The following is a 16,296-nucleotide window of genomic DNA, read 5'->3' as shown; positions in this document are numbered from 1 at the left end:
TACTTGAACCTTCTGCTTGACTTTTCTCCCAATTCCATTTAGAGTACTCATCAAACTTCACATCTCTGCTAACCAGAATTTTTTTGGTCTCCAAATTATAAATTCGATACCCTTTGGAGTTACTGCTGTACCCCAAAAAGATACCAACCACAGATTTGGTTTCCAATTTATCTCTTTTCCCACTTGGAACGTGAACATAACACACGCATCCAAATATTCTTAAATGTTCAACAGATGGCTTTCTTTCATACCATGCTTCAAACGGTGTTTTTCCCTTCAAGGCTTTGGTAGGCAACAAATTCAACAAGTAAACTGAGGTGTTTACAGCCTCAGCCCAAAAGGTTTTAGGAATATCTTTCTCAAAGAGCAAACACCGGGCCATCTCCATGACTGTCCTGTTCTTTCTTTCGCTCACTCCATTTTGTTGAGGAGTGTATGGAACAGTAAATTGATGGTGAATTCCAGCTTGCTCACAAAAGGTTTTAAATTCCCCTGCTGTATACTCAGTACCATTATCAGATCTGAACTTTTTAATCTGACAATCAGTCTCTTTTTCAACCATAAGTTTGAAACTCTGAAATGCAGGAAACACATCTGACTTCTGCTTAAGAAAAAATACCCAGCTCATCCTTGTAAAATCATCTATAAATAGCAGAAAATACTTGCTGCCATTTAAAGATGTCGTTGGCATCGGACCACACACATCAGTGTGTATCAGCTGTAACTTTTCAGAAGCTCTCCAGGTTGACGCAGCGGGAAATGGCAATCTACTTTGTTTTCCATATTGACATACATCACACATGTCGACAACATCTTCGATGATTGGTAAATTTTCAACCAAATCATGAGAACTCATTTGTTTCAAGGTTGAGTAACTAAAGTGACCCAACCTTTTATGCCACAAGGAGGAATCATTAACACTACTTGGAAAAGCATGCATGGTTGTTTGTTTCCACTCTATTGGAAAACTTTTACCCCTCATTTCAACAGTCATTAACATAGATCCAGCATGATCTAGAATAGTGCATCTCTTGTCTTTGAAATGCAATGAATAGTTCTTTTCCATCATTTGCCCCACACTTAAAAGACTTTGATTTATTTCAGGTACAAATAAAACATCTGAGATATATTTGATACCTGAGGGAGTTTCAACAGCTACAACACCTTTTCCTTTGACATCAACATGTTCTCCATTGCCAATAGTAACTTTAGAGAAGAAGGACTTATCAAGTTCCTTAAAAATGCCAACATTATGAGTCATGTGATTGGTGCACCCGCTATCTATTAGCCATGTTTCTTTGCTACTTCCGGTTGAATAGCAAGAAGCCATGAATAATTGCTCCTCTTGTTGGTGGTGTTCGACAACTTGGGCTTGTTGTCTCTGCTGGTTTGCTTTGTTTTTGCAAACCTTCTCCACATGACCAAGTTGATTGCAGGCTCTGCATTTAACATCTGGTCTATACCAACAATGCTTCTCTAAATGAGTATCTTTTTTGCAATGTTGACAAGTTGGAAACTTCTTTTTCCAGCTCTCTCCTTTGTTGTTGACTTCCTCCTTTTTTCCTTTCCCTTTCTTCTCACCAAAAGGTTTTTTCCCAAAACTATTGTAGCTTTGGTTTTTGCCTTTGGTGTTTGAAGCGGGTGGAAAAAATGCGCGGACGTTAAGCGCTCGCTTAGACAGTAAAGTCGCCACCGAACTTTATTTATTCCCAAAGGAAAAGGAAAATATCGATAAAACCTTGAAAGAGTGGAAAATGATCGTCGCAACCATTTCCGAGTTCGGGAGGCGATTATGTGAGGGGAAGGTATTAACACCCCTCACATCCGTTGTACCCAACGAGAACCGTTAATTAGTTTAGCGTTTGGTTTAGGTGTTAGTTTTATGTTTGTTTTTTTATTATTAAATGTGAATTAAAAAGAATTGTTTGATTTTTAATAAAAGGAAAGAAAAAGAAGAAAAAAAAGATTTTTTTTATTAGCGTACTTGACAAGAGTGGTCCCTTGCTCCTACGTATCCCCAGGTGCGATGGAGAAATCAAAGCTACACGTAGTTCTTTGGTAGAAAATTCTTGTGTGTTGGTTGATTTTATTTATGAAAATAATTTAGTCGCGGCTTAGCGAAAAAGGTTTGTTTGATTAAAAAGGTAGGACTCATATGTAAGCGGTGGAACTCGTTCAAAGAAAAGAAAAGAAAAATTAAGCACACTTGGGCGCGAAAAAGAATAAAATTTGATGGGTTAAAATTGATTTTAAATGGAGTATGAATATTCGACCGAAAGCGAGATGTCTACCTCGTTCCCGAACATTCGAGGAAGCGTCGGATGTCTACCCAATTTTTCCATTTTTTACTCGCAAAAGAGTTTTATTATTTTTGTTTTACTATTGAAAATGTTTGATGTGAAATAAAAAGAATTGAAATTAAAGTTTGTGCACTGTTATGAATTCAATACTGTTCTGGAAAATAAACCAGCTGGATCGGTTTCTTTAGTTTCATAATTTTCTGCCACAAAAGGAGACTATATCGCAACAGAGAGCAAAAAGGCAACTGGTATGGTAGTCTCAATCATCTAAATACTCATGGTTTTAGCTACTTCACTTGAAAGGATTATTATGCATTGCTCTTTATGCACATGATTCACACGATGAACATATATTATATATGTACATATTTTCTTCTAAGTCAATTATATTTATACTATAACATATATATGCATGCATCAATAACAAGAGTTCATCAACCGAAAATATCAATGACGAGAATATAAACAAACAAGCCAATAAAGCAAAACTAGCAAAAATTAAGAGATTAGCATGAATGAATTAAGGACGAATACGATACCTGGTGTGCCGTGTTTTCTATCTTATTTCAGTGGCGGTTGTAATGGCTTAAAGACGGTAGTGGTGAAAAAGTGCAGCACTGCTACGAGAGAGGGAAGCTTGTGAGGAGAGGAGCATGAGAGAGGACCAAAGACGGTTGGTAATTCGGCAGAGATAGCGGCGGAGGCTGCGATTCTCTTTCCCTTTCTTCTTTCTTTTAGATTATGCTCTTGTTCTATTTCTTTCGTGTTTTGTCCGTTCGTTAATGGTGGTTGGAATGGAGTGATAATGGTGGTTATGGTGTTGTTGTGGCTGGAGAAGATGGCGGATTGCGGTGATATTACAGTGGTTGAACTGGTGATGGTTATTTGTTAATGGTTGTGATATTATTTGACACTTAAAAACAGGGGATGGGAAATACGCAAAAATGCTACTGCTGTGTTGTTTTTTTTGTGTGATTTTTGGTTATCTCCCCTCTCCCCTTGCTTTGTGAAACTCTCTAGTTTATATACTAGAAAATTAGGTTTTGCCTTAACTTGTGATTGTATCAATTTTGGAATGAAATCCTATAATTGATGTTGATTGAAACTTGGGGACAAAGCTTGTATAAAAGTGGCTGATTGTTTATTTTAGGAATAAATTTACGTGATTGAGATTTGCCAGCAAAATTTTCCCTTTCTTTGTTTTTTCCCTTTTTATTCGTTATATTTTTTCCTTATATAATATTCATGTGAAAAATAAATTTAAAAATATATATATTTTTTTAGTAAAACAATAAAAATAAAAACAAAAACAAAGGCCGCTACAAATAAAAGAAAAATATCAAAAATACACCAAGTGTGTTTCATACCCATGACCTTGCACTCACAACCACTTAAATACTCTCTTCATTACCACACGAACTAATAGCACCACTTGTGAGAGAATTGTATCGAAAATAATATAAAACGGAAACAAACGTCAAAATTTGGGGTATGACAGCTGCCCCTATTTAAATATCTTTGATCGCATTGTAGTGATAAAAGATAGTTAAATACAAGAAGACCCCAAATTTTAACGATGGGACTCTAATTGTTAACCGAACGAGGATATGACCCAAGAATGCCAAATAAAGATGAGGCTCCAAAAAATTGTCAGATAAGGATGAGACTCCAAGAATGTTAAATCACAATGGGATTCCTTAAAATCGTGAGATAAGGATGGGACTCCGAAAATGTTAAATTAGGATAGGACTCCAAAATTGCCAGATGAGGATGGGCCTCCGAAAATACCAAGCAGGATGAGACTCAGGGGAATGCTTAAATAAGTATGGGACTCCGAAAATAAACCAAATAGTGTGGGCCTCCGAAAAAAACCAAATAGGATGGGACTCCGAAAAACATCAAATAGTATGGGCCTCCGAAAAAAACCAAATAGTGTGGGCCTCCGGAAAAAAACTTAATAGTGTGGGCCTTCGAAAAAACCAAATAGTGTGGGCCTCTGAAAAAACCAAATAGTGTGGGCCTCTGAAAAAAAACTTAATAGTGTGGGCCTCCGAAAAAAATCAAATATGGATGGGACTCCGAACAAAGACTGATCCTGGTTGGTCATATCTAGCCGCTTACGCTAAAGATAGACCCTTAAGGGTAAGGTGACCTTATTCAACCGCTTATGTTGAAAGTCGATTCACTATGAAATATATGATCTTATCCAGCCGTTTATGCCGAAGGTATGTGCTATGGATAATTTGATTTTATTCAGTCGCTTGCACTGAAAGTCGATTCACTGAGGGAAGCCATCTTATTCAGCCGCTTATGCTGAAGGTAGATCCTTGGGAACACAATAATCTTATTCAGCCGTTTATGCTGAAAGTCAGTCCACTATGGATGGTTGAACATATCCAGCCGCTTATGTCGGAAGTCAATTCACTAAGAAGGGTAATCCTATTCAACCATTTATGCTGAAGATATATCCCTAAGGATGAAGCGATCTCATCCAGCCGATTATGCTGAAGGTAGATACTAAGGGTAAAGTGATTTTATCCAGCCGTTTACGCCGGAAGTCAATTCACTAGGAAAGGTAATCTTATTCAGCCGCTTATGCTGAAAGTAGATACTGTGGGTAAAGTGATCTTATCCAGCCGTTTACGCCGGAAGTCAATTCACTGGGAAAGGTAATCTTATTCAGCCGCTTATGCTGAAAGTAGATCCCTAAGGATGAAGTGATTTTTATCCAGCCGTTTATACCGGAAGTCAATTCACTAGGGGATTGTGATCAATTTAGCTAGGGATGAACTATTACAAAATCTCAACTGATGTCATGTATGCATGTAGATGTTGATGCATGATATTTATTCTTTTGATGAACATTATGCACATGGGTGCGGTAATGTATGCTATGCGAAATGCATGGTCAATGCATGAAGTGCAAGTAGAGATTGGGCTTTGAGGTGCCGCTGGTACTGGATGTTTCACGGTTGAGTTCTGGAGGGTGCCAATGAACATTGGGCTTAGGTGAAAACAAATTCATTTTTATCGGATAATCGGGAGTTCTCGAAATACAGGCATGATGCAAGATGCATGAGTGATATGTTGTGATGGATGCAGTGTGATGCAAGCATGATTGATGTGAAATGCATGGTTATGAATTGAATGTTTTGAAAAGTTTCCCCACGGTGGGGAATGAATGGGTTGAGAAGGTTTTTTTTTTTTTTGCTAGCATGATTCCCCGACACTCATGTTGAACTCAATGATTGTTGATGCACGACCAAGTTTAGTTGAGCAGCTTGAAAATATGGAGAGGAATTGCCCCTGTTATAACTCATTTTGCCCTTTTTGTTTTTCTCTTTATATATATTTTTTGAAAACATCCCTAACTTTTGCCTGGACCGCTCTTTCGAGTTTTCAGTCCACCGGGAGAATTTTTCCTTTTTTGGTGCCCCTAATTTTTGCCTGGACCGCCTTTTCAGGTTTTCGATCCACCGGGACGCTCTCTATTGCCTAAGTCGCCCTTTTGGGTTTTCGACTTAGCGAGCATTGTTTTTTTTTTTTTACATCTCTTTTTCTTTGGGCCTTGTATTTTGGCTACATCAGACTGAGAGTGAAGGCTCCCTTCCACTCATGCGGGGATAAACACAGGTTGCCTCAGTATTTGAATCCTTAAAAGGCATGCCCCAGATTAAATCTTTGACCCGGACTGCCCCAATACTGGATATTGAAAAGCGTGCCCCTCATTGATTGGCGCTTTGAAGGTTCAACCCATTTTTAGAAATATTTTGACCTCAATCAACAAGATCTCCGGATGATCTGCCCCTTGATTATAAGGTAGTATTCTTGATTAGCAGGACCGGTAGGTTATTTGCCCCTTGTTTGAAGTGCCTTGAAATAATTCACCTTTTAATCAGACCCTTGTTGAAATCTCCTCGATGTCAAATAAAAATTGTTTCTTTTGAAAAGTAGTTCTAATGCAACGCACATGCAAGTTTTTGAAATCGGAGAAAATTACAAGGAACATGTATGATGTTCAGAAGTGATAGAAAGAAAATGATAAGCGATATTTCACAAACATGAGGAGTCAGTTTAACAACGATTTTGCTGAATATACTTTCATAGTTAACCTAGCTTCAATTAGGTCTTTTGAGGGTTATAACGTGGTCTGATTCACGGTTTTTGAAAAAAGGATTATAAGGCTCAAAAATTTGATTTTAACCCACCCATTCTCCTTTGATGTCCTCCATTCCTAAATTCAATTAACTCAATGGATGCATTCAGCTGGCAAGAGAATTTTGGTAGCTATGATGACCGAGGTAGATACAATGGTCGAAGCACGGATGAAGTTTTTGAGGTGACAATCACTTTTTTTCCACAAGCTTGTTCCAATTTTTTTTTAAAATCCCTTACTTTTGCATGGACCATTTCTTTTGAATATATGGTCCATCGGGATGCCCTGATTTTTTGCCTAAGTCTCTTTTCAATTTTCTTTTTTACTTAGCGGGCTCCTTTTTTTATTTTTTGGAACAGCTCTGGTGAGATTTGCTTTAGATTCAGGAAGCTTATGACTGTCATATCAACCATTATGAGTTTTATCTTCTCATTATTTTTTCTATGTCAAATGATGTGCACGAGAAAGATAACATGCTTCAACCTCTTGGTGGAGTGATTAGATGGATCGATTCTCTTACATTAGGATGTACCATTGAATTAATTGAAGAACTACCCTGCCCCCGGATAAGATTTGAGGGTTTTTATAAATAGAAAGAACACCAACTTCGGGCTCAAAGGGGTTGTCTACGGATTATCTCCTTATATCTCCAGTGTTTGGGAAGGTGAAACAATGCCTTACATCATCAATTCGGTCTTACTAATAAAAGCATATGTCAGCAAATTCAGTTATTTTATTTCGTCATCCTCCTCCCAAGTTTGTTAACATGCGAGAAGTGAAGTAGAAAAGCGAGTGATGGCATAAGACGGAAGTGAATATGAGCAGATAGATTCCAAAAACATGCATGCGAATTTTATTAAAACCACTAATCAAAAGTTACAATTTCAAAACAAGCAATGCTTAGCAAACAAAAAACTATAACCGGGAATTACAAATTTTAAAACCCTAGAGCCTCCTTGTTGATCCAACAGATTTTAAGATGCCCCTTGACATTATTGCGCTTGACATGGTAAAGGGTGACCACCTACGAATGAGGTTCTTCCTTGAAAGACAACAACTTGCGGTCGATGAGTTCTTGCACCTTGTACTTGAAGGCCCTGCAGTTCTCAATATTATGCCCGGGTGACCCAGCGTGGTAGTCACAACTAGCATTTACATCGAAAAAGGGTGGGTATGGAGGTACCAAAGGTCTGAGGGGTTTTAGCTCAACCAATCCTTTCTGGACCAAGTAAGGCAAGATTTGATCATACGGCATGGGTACGGGATCAAAGTGTACATTTTTTCTTCCAGAATTATTTCTAGACCCAGGTTGGTTCTTTTGTTGGTACCCATTTTGTTGTTGCTGATGGTTTTGCTGAGCATGAGTCATAGGATTCACCGGTGGTGGGTATTGCTCTTGGGCTACCGCTGCCACATATGGGTATTGGAAATACGGTAGTTGAGTCGTGGGCCCTTGTGATGTCCCAACCGAAATGACACTAGTTTCGCCCTCGATCTTTCTCTTTGCCCCATCTTGACCATTGAAGGCGCTTTTTATCTTACCGCTCTTCAACCCCTCTTCTACTCGTTCTCCTATTATCACCATGTCAGCAAAACCGGACGATACACACCCTATCATCTTCTCGTAGTACGGACCTCGCAAAGTGCTCATAAACGTGTCAACCAATTCTTTGTCCAACAGTGGTGGTTGCACACGAGCAGCCAATTCCCTCCACCTCTGAGCATACTCTTTGAATGACTCACTATTTTTTTGGGAAAGATTTTGTAGTTGCATGCGGTTAGGAGCCATATCCAAGTTATACTTGTATTGCTTTAAGAAAGCGTCAGCAAGATCTTTCCATGTTTGTATTTGAGTTCGCTCCAGCTGCATATACCAATCTAATGATGCCCCACTTAGACTGTCTTGGAAGACGTGGATCATAAGCTTCTCATCAGTGGCGTGTGCAGCCATCTTCCTACAGAACATTTTCAAGTGATTCCTTGGGCAGTGGATACCCTTGTACTTCTCAAAGTCAGGCACTTTGAATTTTGGAGGGATAACCACATCGGGAACTAAACACATGTCCATAGCATCGACCCCATAAGCACTGAAACCTTCCACTGCCTTTAGTCTTTCCTCAAAAGCCTGATACATTTGAGCAGGTTCAACATCTGGGTGAACATTGACAGTCGTTGATTGGATTCCCGCAGAACCTTCCATACCTTTGGTCGCGTGATGTGGCTGGCTACTAGCCTCTTTGACCGTTGAAACCCCTCGAGGAGGACAGTCCCCATTTGTGACTGGTATTATGACAGGAGTATGATTTGGGTCACCTTCTTCGGGAGGGGTATAGCCCTTGGGAAGGCCTAATTCAGGCCATTCTGTACTCCATTGCGGAGCAGGGGTACTTTCCTTGGTGGCTAAATTCTGGACAAGTTCGAGGAGCTTATCAATCGTTGCTTTCATAGAGTCAACATCCTCTCCTAATGCCACATTGATCTGCTCATGTTGTTCCATAACTCTTAGCAAGTTCGTTTCTGAGTATCGAGAAACCGGCTAGTGGGATTACGATCGAAGGATGATGAAGGTAGAAGAAATATGAGTCTCATGTTTTAAGAATGTAGATGCATGGATGCAGATGCATGAATATGCAAAAAGTTTTTTTTTTTTTTTTTTTGTGTAGGTATTGATAGTTGAAGAACCAACTTAAAGGGAAGGCTTCCTATGATGGCTTAGTTCTAAGTGTCTTCTATATAGGGTCCTCACCAAAGATAGCTCTAAGGGTTTTTTGATTTAGGAGCACCTAGAGTCATAGAGGCCTCTCGGAATTTCGCCATAATAACAGGTTAACCATTATATGAACGACCTTTCGCAAGTGCGTCTCTTCTAGGCTGGGTTCCTACCAACTAAGCGAGATGTCTACCTCGAAAGTTAGTGCGAACACCAAACAAAAAAGGGTTCTAAGAACAAGGTCCTTAGAGTTATGGGTCCAAATCGGAATTTCGCCATAACAACGGGTTAACCATTATATGGACGACCTTTCACGATGAGGGCCAACTCTAAGCGGGGTCTTCATGTTGACTAAGCGAGATGTCTACCTCGAAAGCCAACACTACGCAACCACCATCCTAAACCTAGGTTTTTTCAAGCTCGGGTGTAAAGCTCCACTCAAAGGTGTTTTTGAACAGCACAATCCCCACACAATATAATAATATAAGTGCAAAATAAAATAAAATAAAATAAACAAAGCCGAAAATAGAATAAAATAAAGCAAATAAGACACAAGATAAACAAACATGGAAAGCAAATAAACTAACACTTAAAAGCTAAACTAAGAAACTAGGTTTGACTCTCTTAGAATGTCCCCAGTGGAGTCGCCAGCTGAAGCGGGTGGAAAAAATGCGCGGACGTTAAGCGCTCGCTTAGACAGTAAAGTCGCCACCGAACTTTATTTATTCCCAAAGGAAAAGGAAAATATCGATAAAACCTTGAAAGAGTGGAAAATGATCGTCGCAACCATTTCCGAGTTCGGGAGGCGATTATGTGAGGGGAAGGTATTAACACCCCTCACATCCGTTGTACCCAACGAGAACCGTTAATTAGTTTAGCGTTTGGTTTAGGTGTTAGTTTTATGTTTGTTTTTTTATTATTAAATGTGAATTAAAAAGAATTGTTTGATTTTTAATAAAAGGAAAGAAAAAGAAGAAAAAAAAGATTTTTTTTATTAGCGTACTTGACAAGAGTGGTCCCTTGCTCCTACGTATCCCCAGGTGCGATGGAGAAATCAAAGCTACACGTAGTTCTTTGGTAGAAAATTCTTGTGTGTTGGTTGATTTTATTTATGAAAATAATTTAGTCGCGGCTTAGCGAAAAAGGTTTGTTTGATTAAAAAGGTAGGACTCATATGTAAGCGGTGGAACTCGTTCAAAGAAAAGAAAAGAAAAATTAAGCACACTTGGGCGCGAAAAAGAATAAAATTTGATGGGTTAAAATTGATTTTAAATGGAGTATGAATATTCGACCGAAAGCGAGATGTCTACCTCGTTCCCGAACATTCGAGGAAGCGTCGGATGTCTACCCAATTTTTCCATTTTTTACTCGCAAAAGAGTTTTATTATTTTTGTTTTACTATTGAAAATGTTTGATGTGAAATAAAAAGAATTGAAATTAAAGTTTGTGCACTGTTATGAATTCAATACTGTTCTGGAAAATAAACCAGCTGGATCGGTTTCTTTAGTTTCATAATTTTCTGCCACAAAAGGAGACTATATCGCAACAGAGAGCAAAAAGGCAACTGGTATGGTAGTCTCAATCATCTAAATACTCATGGTTTTAGCTACTTCACTTGAAAGGATTATTATGCATTGCTCTTTATGCACATGATTCACACGATGAACATATATTATATATGTACATATTTTCTTCTAAGTCAATTATATTTATACTATAACATATATATGCATGCATCAATAACAAGAGTTCATCAACCGAAAATATCAATGACGAGAATATAAACAAACAAGCCAATAAAGCAAAACTAGCAAAAATTAAGAGATTAGCATGAATGAATTAAGGACGAATACGATACCTGGTGTGCCGTGTTTTCTATCTTATTTCAGTGGCGGTTGTAATGGCTTAAAGACGGTAGTGGTGAAAAAGTGCAGCACTGCTACGAGAGAGGGAAGCTTGTGAGGAGAGGAGCATGAGAGAGGACCAAAGACGGTTGGTAATTCGGCAGAGATAGCGGCGGAGGCTGCGATTCTCTTTCCCTTTCTTCTTTCTTTTAGATTATGCTCTTGTTCTATTTCTTTCGTGTTTTGTCCGTTCGTTAATGGTGGTTGGAATGGAGTGATAATGGTGGTTATGGTGTTGTTGTGGCTGGAGAAGATGGCGGATTGCGGTGATATTACAGTGGTTGAACTGGTGATGGTTATTTGTTAATGGTTGTGATATTATTTGACACTTAAAAACAGGGGATGGGAAATACGCAAAAATGCTACTGCTGTGTTGTTTTTTTTGTGTGATTTTTGGTTATCTCCCCTCTCCCCTTGCTTTGTGAAACTCTCTAGTTTATATACTAGAAAATTAGGTTTTGCCTTAACTTGTGATTGTATCAATTTTGGAATGAAATCCTATAATTGATGTTGATTGAAACTTGGGGACAAAGCTTGTATAAAAGTGGCTGATTGTTTATTTTAGGAATAAATTTACGTGATTGAGATTTGCCAGCAAAATTTTCCCTTTCTTTGTTTTTTCCCTTTTTATTCGTTATATTTTTTCCTTATATAATATTCATGTGAAAAATAAATTTAAAAATATATATATTTTTTTAGTAAAACAATAAAAATAAAAACAAAAACAAAGGCCGCTACAAATAAAAGAAAAATATCAAAAATACACCAAGTGTGTTTCATACCCATGACCTTGCACTCACAACCACTTAAATACTCTCTTCATTACCACACGAACTAATAGCACCACTTGTGAGAGAATTGTATCGAAAATAATATAAAACGGAAACAAACGTCAAAATTTGGGGTATGACAGTGTTTGCCACAAAAGCACCTTCAACACTTTCTTCCAACCTTAAAGATCTTCTCTGCTCAGTAGCTTGCAAAGCATTAACAAGTTCTGCAAGTGTGATTTGAGAAAAGTCCTTAGTTTCTTCGAGAGAAGATATTTTTGCTTCAAACCTCTCTGGAAGACACACTAAAATTTTTTCCACAACTCTTTGATCACTGAGATCCTCTCCTAGCAATCTGATTTGTGAAACCACCTTCGAAATTTTGTCAGAAAATTCTCTAACAGTTTCGGTTTCTTTCATTTTTAGTGCTTCAAACTCTCTTCTCAAGTTCAACACTTGCATCTTCTTTGTTCTTTCACTCCCTTGGAACTCTTCCTTCAACTTGTCCCAAGCTTCTTTTGCAGTCTCAAGATTCAAGATCTTGATAAATATATCATCATGTAAAGCTGCATGTATTATGGCAAGTGATCTTCCTTCTTTTGCCACTTCCTCATTGTGATTTCTTATCTGAGCTACTGTTGGGTTGTTTGGAAGAACCGGTGGGGTGCTTCCATTTTCCACAACATCCCATAAACTTTGAGCTCTCAAATAAGTTTTCATTTTTGCAGCCCACAAATGATAGTTTTCTCCTACAAACATAGGAGGTGGAGGTAAAGAACTATTGTTGGAAGCCATTTATGGTGTATAAAGGTTTTTTTTTGTGAATGTTTTCTTGCTGGTTTTGTTTCCTCACAGACCCGTTAAGATCAATGAAGCTCTTGATACCATGTAAGAAAAAACAAAGGCTATTGTAAAGTGGTGGAGAAGAAGGTTAGAGAAACTAGAAAACTAGAAAGACAATAAAGTTTTGGAGGAAGATGTTATGTTGCTAATTGTTGGATGATTCAAGGTACATTGTGAACTCCTATTTATAGTAGAAGGAGCAACTACTTAGCTTACATGCATGAAGACAAGTGTCAAGAGAAATACATGCAACATAACAAGTGGGAAAGGAAATACATGCATCTATACAAGTGGTAAGGAAACTACATGCAATAATACAAGTGTGATACTTGCAACAAGCCAAGTGTATCACATACAAAATGTTTTGGAGGGATCCTACAATGGATGGGCTTGGATCACAATGGATATGGGCTTAAGAAGAACATCAATTTCTAACAATGAGGTTCCAAAATAGAATTAGTTTTGGCTCTGAAAATTAATTCTAAATTAACATGATTTTTAACTTCAAAATTATTGTTCAACACATTTATGTCAATGTATATAAACATAAATAACTTTACAAAGAATTTGTCAAAAAAAAAAAAACTTTACAATGAACTGAATTTGCACTAAAATCAATTCTATAAAATTACTTTTATCACGAACACATGCTTAATAATACAGGACCACCCAAATATACATTTGGATAGATGCATAAAATGAAAATTTTAAAACTCAATTTCTAACATCCCTGTACTTTAAAAACACATGATAACCCAAAATTGCCATGCCTAAATATGTGGGGCCTTTTTTATGGTAGTGATTTTTCTATACAGGGGAAAAAATACAACACCATGAAGCTATGATTGGAAATATAAATAGTGGGTGGTCCGATAGCAAAAATCTGATAGTACCCCGATGAATCTTGAACCAAACTCTGGCACCATCTTAAAATTTTGTGTTGGGTCTAACCCAACCCTACAAAATCGGCTTATAAGGTGAGAATCGCAGCCACTTGTAAACATATCTTCGGGCCATCTCTCATCCATTGTGAGACTCTTAACACATACTGATTTCAATTCAAAACTATACTGTTGTTAAAATCTATTTGCAGCTGATTCAGGAACAAACCCTTGTTCATTCTCTTCTTAAACCTGTTCCGAACGAACCTTCTGATGCAATTCACCCACCTCCCTTATTATCATCAACTTCAAGTTGTGGTCGCCATGCATGGCCCGTGATGCTGATACCATACAATTGAAAACAAAAATTATTAGAGGATTCAAACAGATATATAAGTGTAACGCGTCGAGTTTTAGCTTAAATGGTATCTGCACCATCATACCTTTAACCAAATTTATGTACAAAATATGAACAATCAAGTTTAATCACTTAATAGTTAACATCACGTATAAACACATAAACTTGAATCAAGTTTACCAACTTCTTAAATTATTATTACTGTGAACTTATTTTTGTTAACCATTGATCAATTGGTTATTTAAATATAGCTTTGGTCAAAACTATCAGCCGCACCGATACATCCAATTGCATTTTATAATCCACCTTAAGTCCTTAACAATATACTTATGTGGTATCAGTCATTACAGATTTGGTGCAACTTACCTTATTTATGTCAAATGACTCAAAACGACGTGGAACGAGAATACTATCAAAACAAAGAAAAAACTCAGAACAGAAACAAAAGAAGTATTAAGGTTAAGCTATTCTATAATATGGCAGAACTGTTCAAAATAGAAGCCAATATGAAAGTTGATGCAAGCATAGATATGTATGGGAAGGAAAAAGTCTAAAATATCCAATGTGCATAAGAAAAAGGAAAACAAACCAAAAGCTTATGTTTTTGAATTAAAATCAACAAAGATTATTTAAAGAAACAAAAGTTAGTATTAGAATAGCTTATAATGCAAGGAATCATTTGTTAATGGTGGTGCAAGACAAAAAAATTGTCACCGAGTTGAGTCAATCATGTAATGCAAAACTTCTCTTGAAGAGGTTTTGTTTAGAAACCCATTTGGCTTTGTTATGAATCATTGTTTTTGTAGTTATTGTTAGTATTATTTAATTGATCTCTTGAAAAAACAAATGTCTGGAAAGTGATATTGAAACAATGTAATGTGAAATTTTAGTTTATATGCTTATGCAGTTATGCTATTGCCTCCAAGGAAATTTTTTGCTTCTCTTTAGCAGCAGATTTTCTGCTTCTGCAGTAAACACTGATATTTGGATAAGCACTTGGAAAATTAAGATACTTTTCCCTTAAATAGGCTCTTTAAAACATCAAATTCTAACAAATATTGACGATCAGTATCAATAGCCATAAACAAAATATGATATAAGATAATGTGTAAAACAAGATATTATACAGAATTCTTGCTAAAATAAACACAACTTCTGAGACTCAATTCTGAATCCCTTTCAATTTTAATAATCGTATCCAAGATAGAAGCATACAAAGGAGAAAACAAAATCACACTTCACTAAATATGTCTATCATTATAATATATTATTTGGATTAGTCATGCCTTAATCCCAGTTTCTGTCAAACGATGTGTTAAGAATATAGATAGTTAGTTAATCAACTAGAGTTAGTTGATATGTTACCAAGTTGGTTAAGAGGTTAGAAAGTTAGTTAGGGAGTTAGTTACTCCAAATAGTCCTATAAATAAGCTACTTCATTGTACATTTTACTCATTCTTTTATCAATCTATATTCATTCAATATGAATTTTTATGAGTATCTTCCTCATGAATACTCTTATGCACTCTATCTTGCCGACATCTATGATCTTTATCCCTTCGATTCCATGATTCATAACATGGTATCAGAGCGATACCCGAGGGATGAAGATGAAGATTGCGCTTCCGCTCACGGTTCTGAAAATTGTGAAGAAGATCAAGTTCAAGAAGCTGGTTCAAGCTCTGCTGTTTCAATCCATATTCAAGATTCTTCAAGTGATTCAATTTCAGAGGCAGCAGGGGAGATTTCACAATCATCTACCTCTGTTCTTGAATCAATTACAGCAAATGATTCCTGCAATTTCAGTTTTGGTAATTTTCATTCTGAAAATGTTCAGATCAGATCGATTGAGGTTGTGAAACCATATATCAAAGGCTGCACTGTCAAGATTGGGCAAATTGAATGTTTCTTGAACAAATTCACACTAGCAGAACATCATGATTCTGTGATTTCACAATCCACCGTTCCCGCGTTTTCTTCTCCGATCAAGGTCGAGCGTCAACACGACGGCAACGTCCGATTCTCGCGAGATCAAGATCAAAACAGCAAGAAAGGTGAGACGCTTTCCGATTTGCTACTGCCTTCGTCGGCGAGCATCGTTTTCATTTCTCATCATCGTGGTTTATGCATCACTGTTTTTGATCCCGGTGGAACTATGAGAATGATTTACAGTTTTGCTATTATGCTCCATATTCTGTCATTTTTCAATTCGGTTTCAATCTTTCCCTTCGATCCCGGTGGAATTTTCCTATGTCAGTGATTTACAGTGTTTTCCTATTGCAATATCGAAGTCAGATCTGCATAATTGTTTGAAGTTACAATCACTACTGTCCTTGTCATTTTCTTTTTGGTATTTTGTTTTCCAAACTCATAC

At 37.2% G+C, this 16,296-nt stretch overlaps 2 protein-coding genes across 2 annotated transcripts; both read right to left on the bottom strand.

The window, feature by feature from the left end:
- Positions 1–7,480: 7,480 nt before the first annotated feature.
- LOC123889905 lies at positions 7,481–8,953 on the bottom strand. Its single transcript, XM_045939422.1, has one exon. The coding sequence runs from the start codon at positions 8,951–8,953 to the stop codon at positions 7,481–7,483; it is 1,473 nt and encodes a 490-aa protein (XP_045795378.1).
- Positions 8,954–11,876: 2,923 nt separating this feature from the next.
- LOC123889897 lies at positions 11,877–12,635 on the bottom strand. The gene has a single exon (XM_045939409.1). It carries the CDS (start codon positions 12,633–12,635, stop codon positions 11,877–11,879), a length of 759 nt encoding a protein of 252 aa, XP_045795365.1.
- Positions 12,636–16,296: the final 3,661 nt, after the last annotated feature.

This window comes from Trifolium pratense, linkage group LG1, assembly GCF_020283565.1.
Source record: "Trifolium pratense cultivar HEN17-A07 linkage group LG1, ARS_RC_1.1, whole genome shotgun sequence".
Taxonomy (NCBI): Eukaryota; Viridiplantae; Streptophyta; class Magnoliopsida; order Fabales; family Fabaceae; genus Trifolium; species Trifolium pratense.
Note: the sequence above shows the minus strand (reverse complement) of the source record. Positions and strands in the feature narration are given on the sequence as shown.

Bases quoted from the DNA above. Each gene is read 5' to 3' on its own strand.
- LOC123889905 (XM_045939422.1), bottom strand. From the start codon at position 8,953: ATGGAACAACATGAGCAGATCAATGTGGCATTAGGAGAGGATGTTGAC.
- LOC123889897 (XM_045939409.1), bottom strand. From the start codon at position 12,635: ATGGCTTCCAACAATAGTTCTTTACCTCCACCTCCTATGTTTGTAGGA.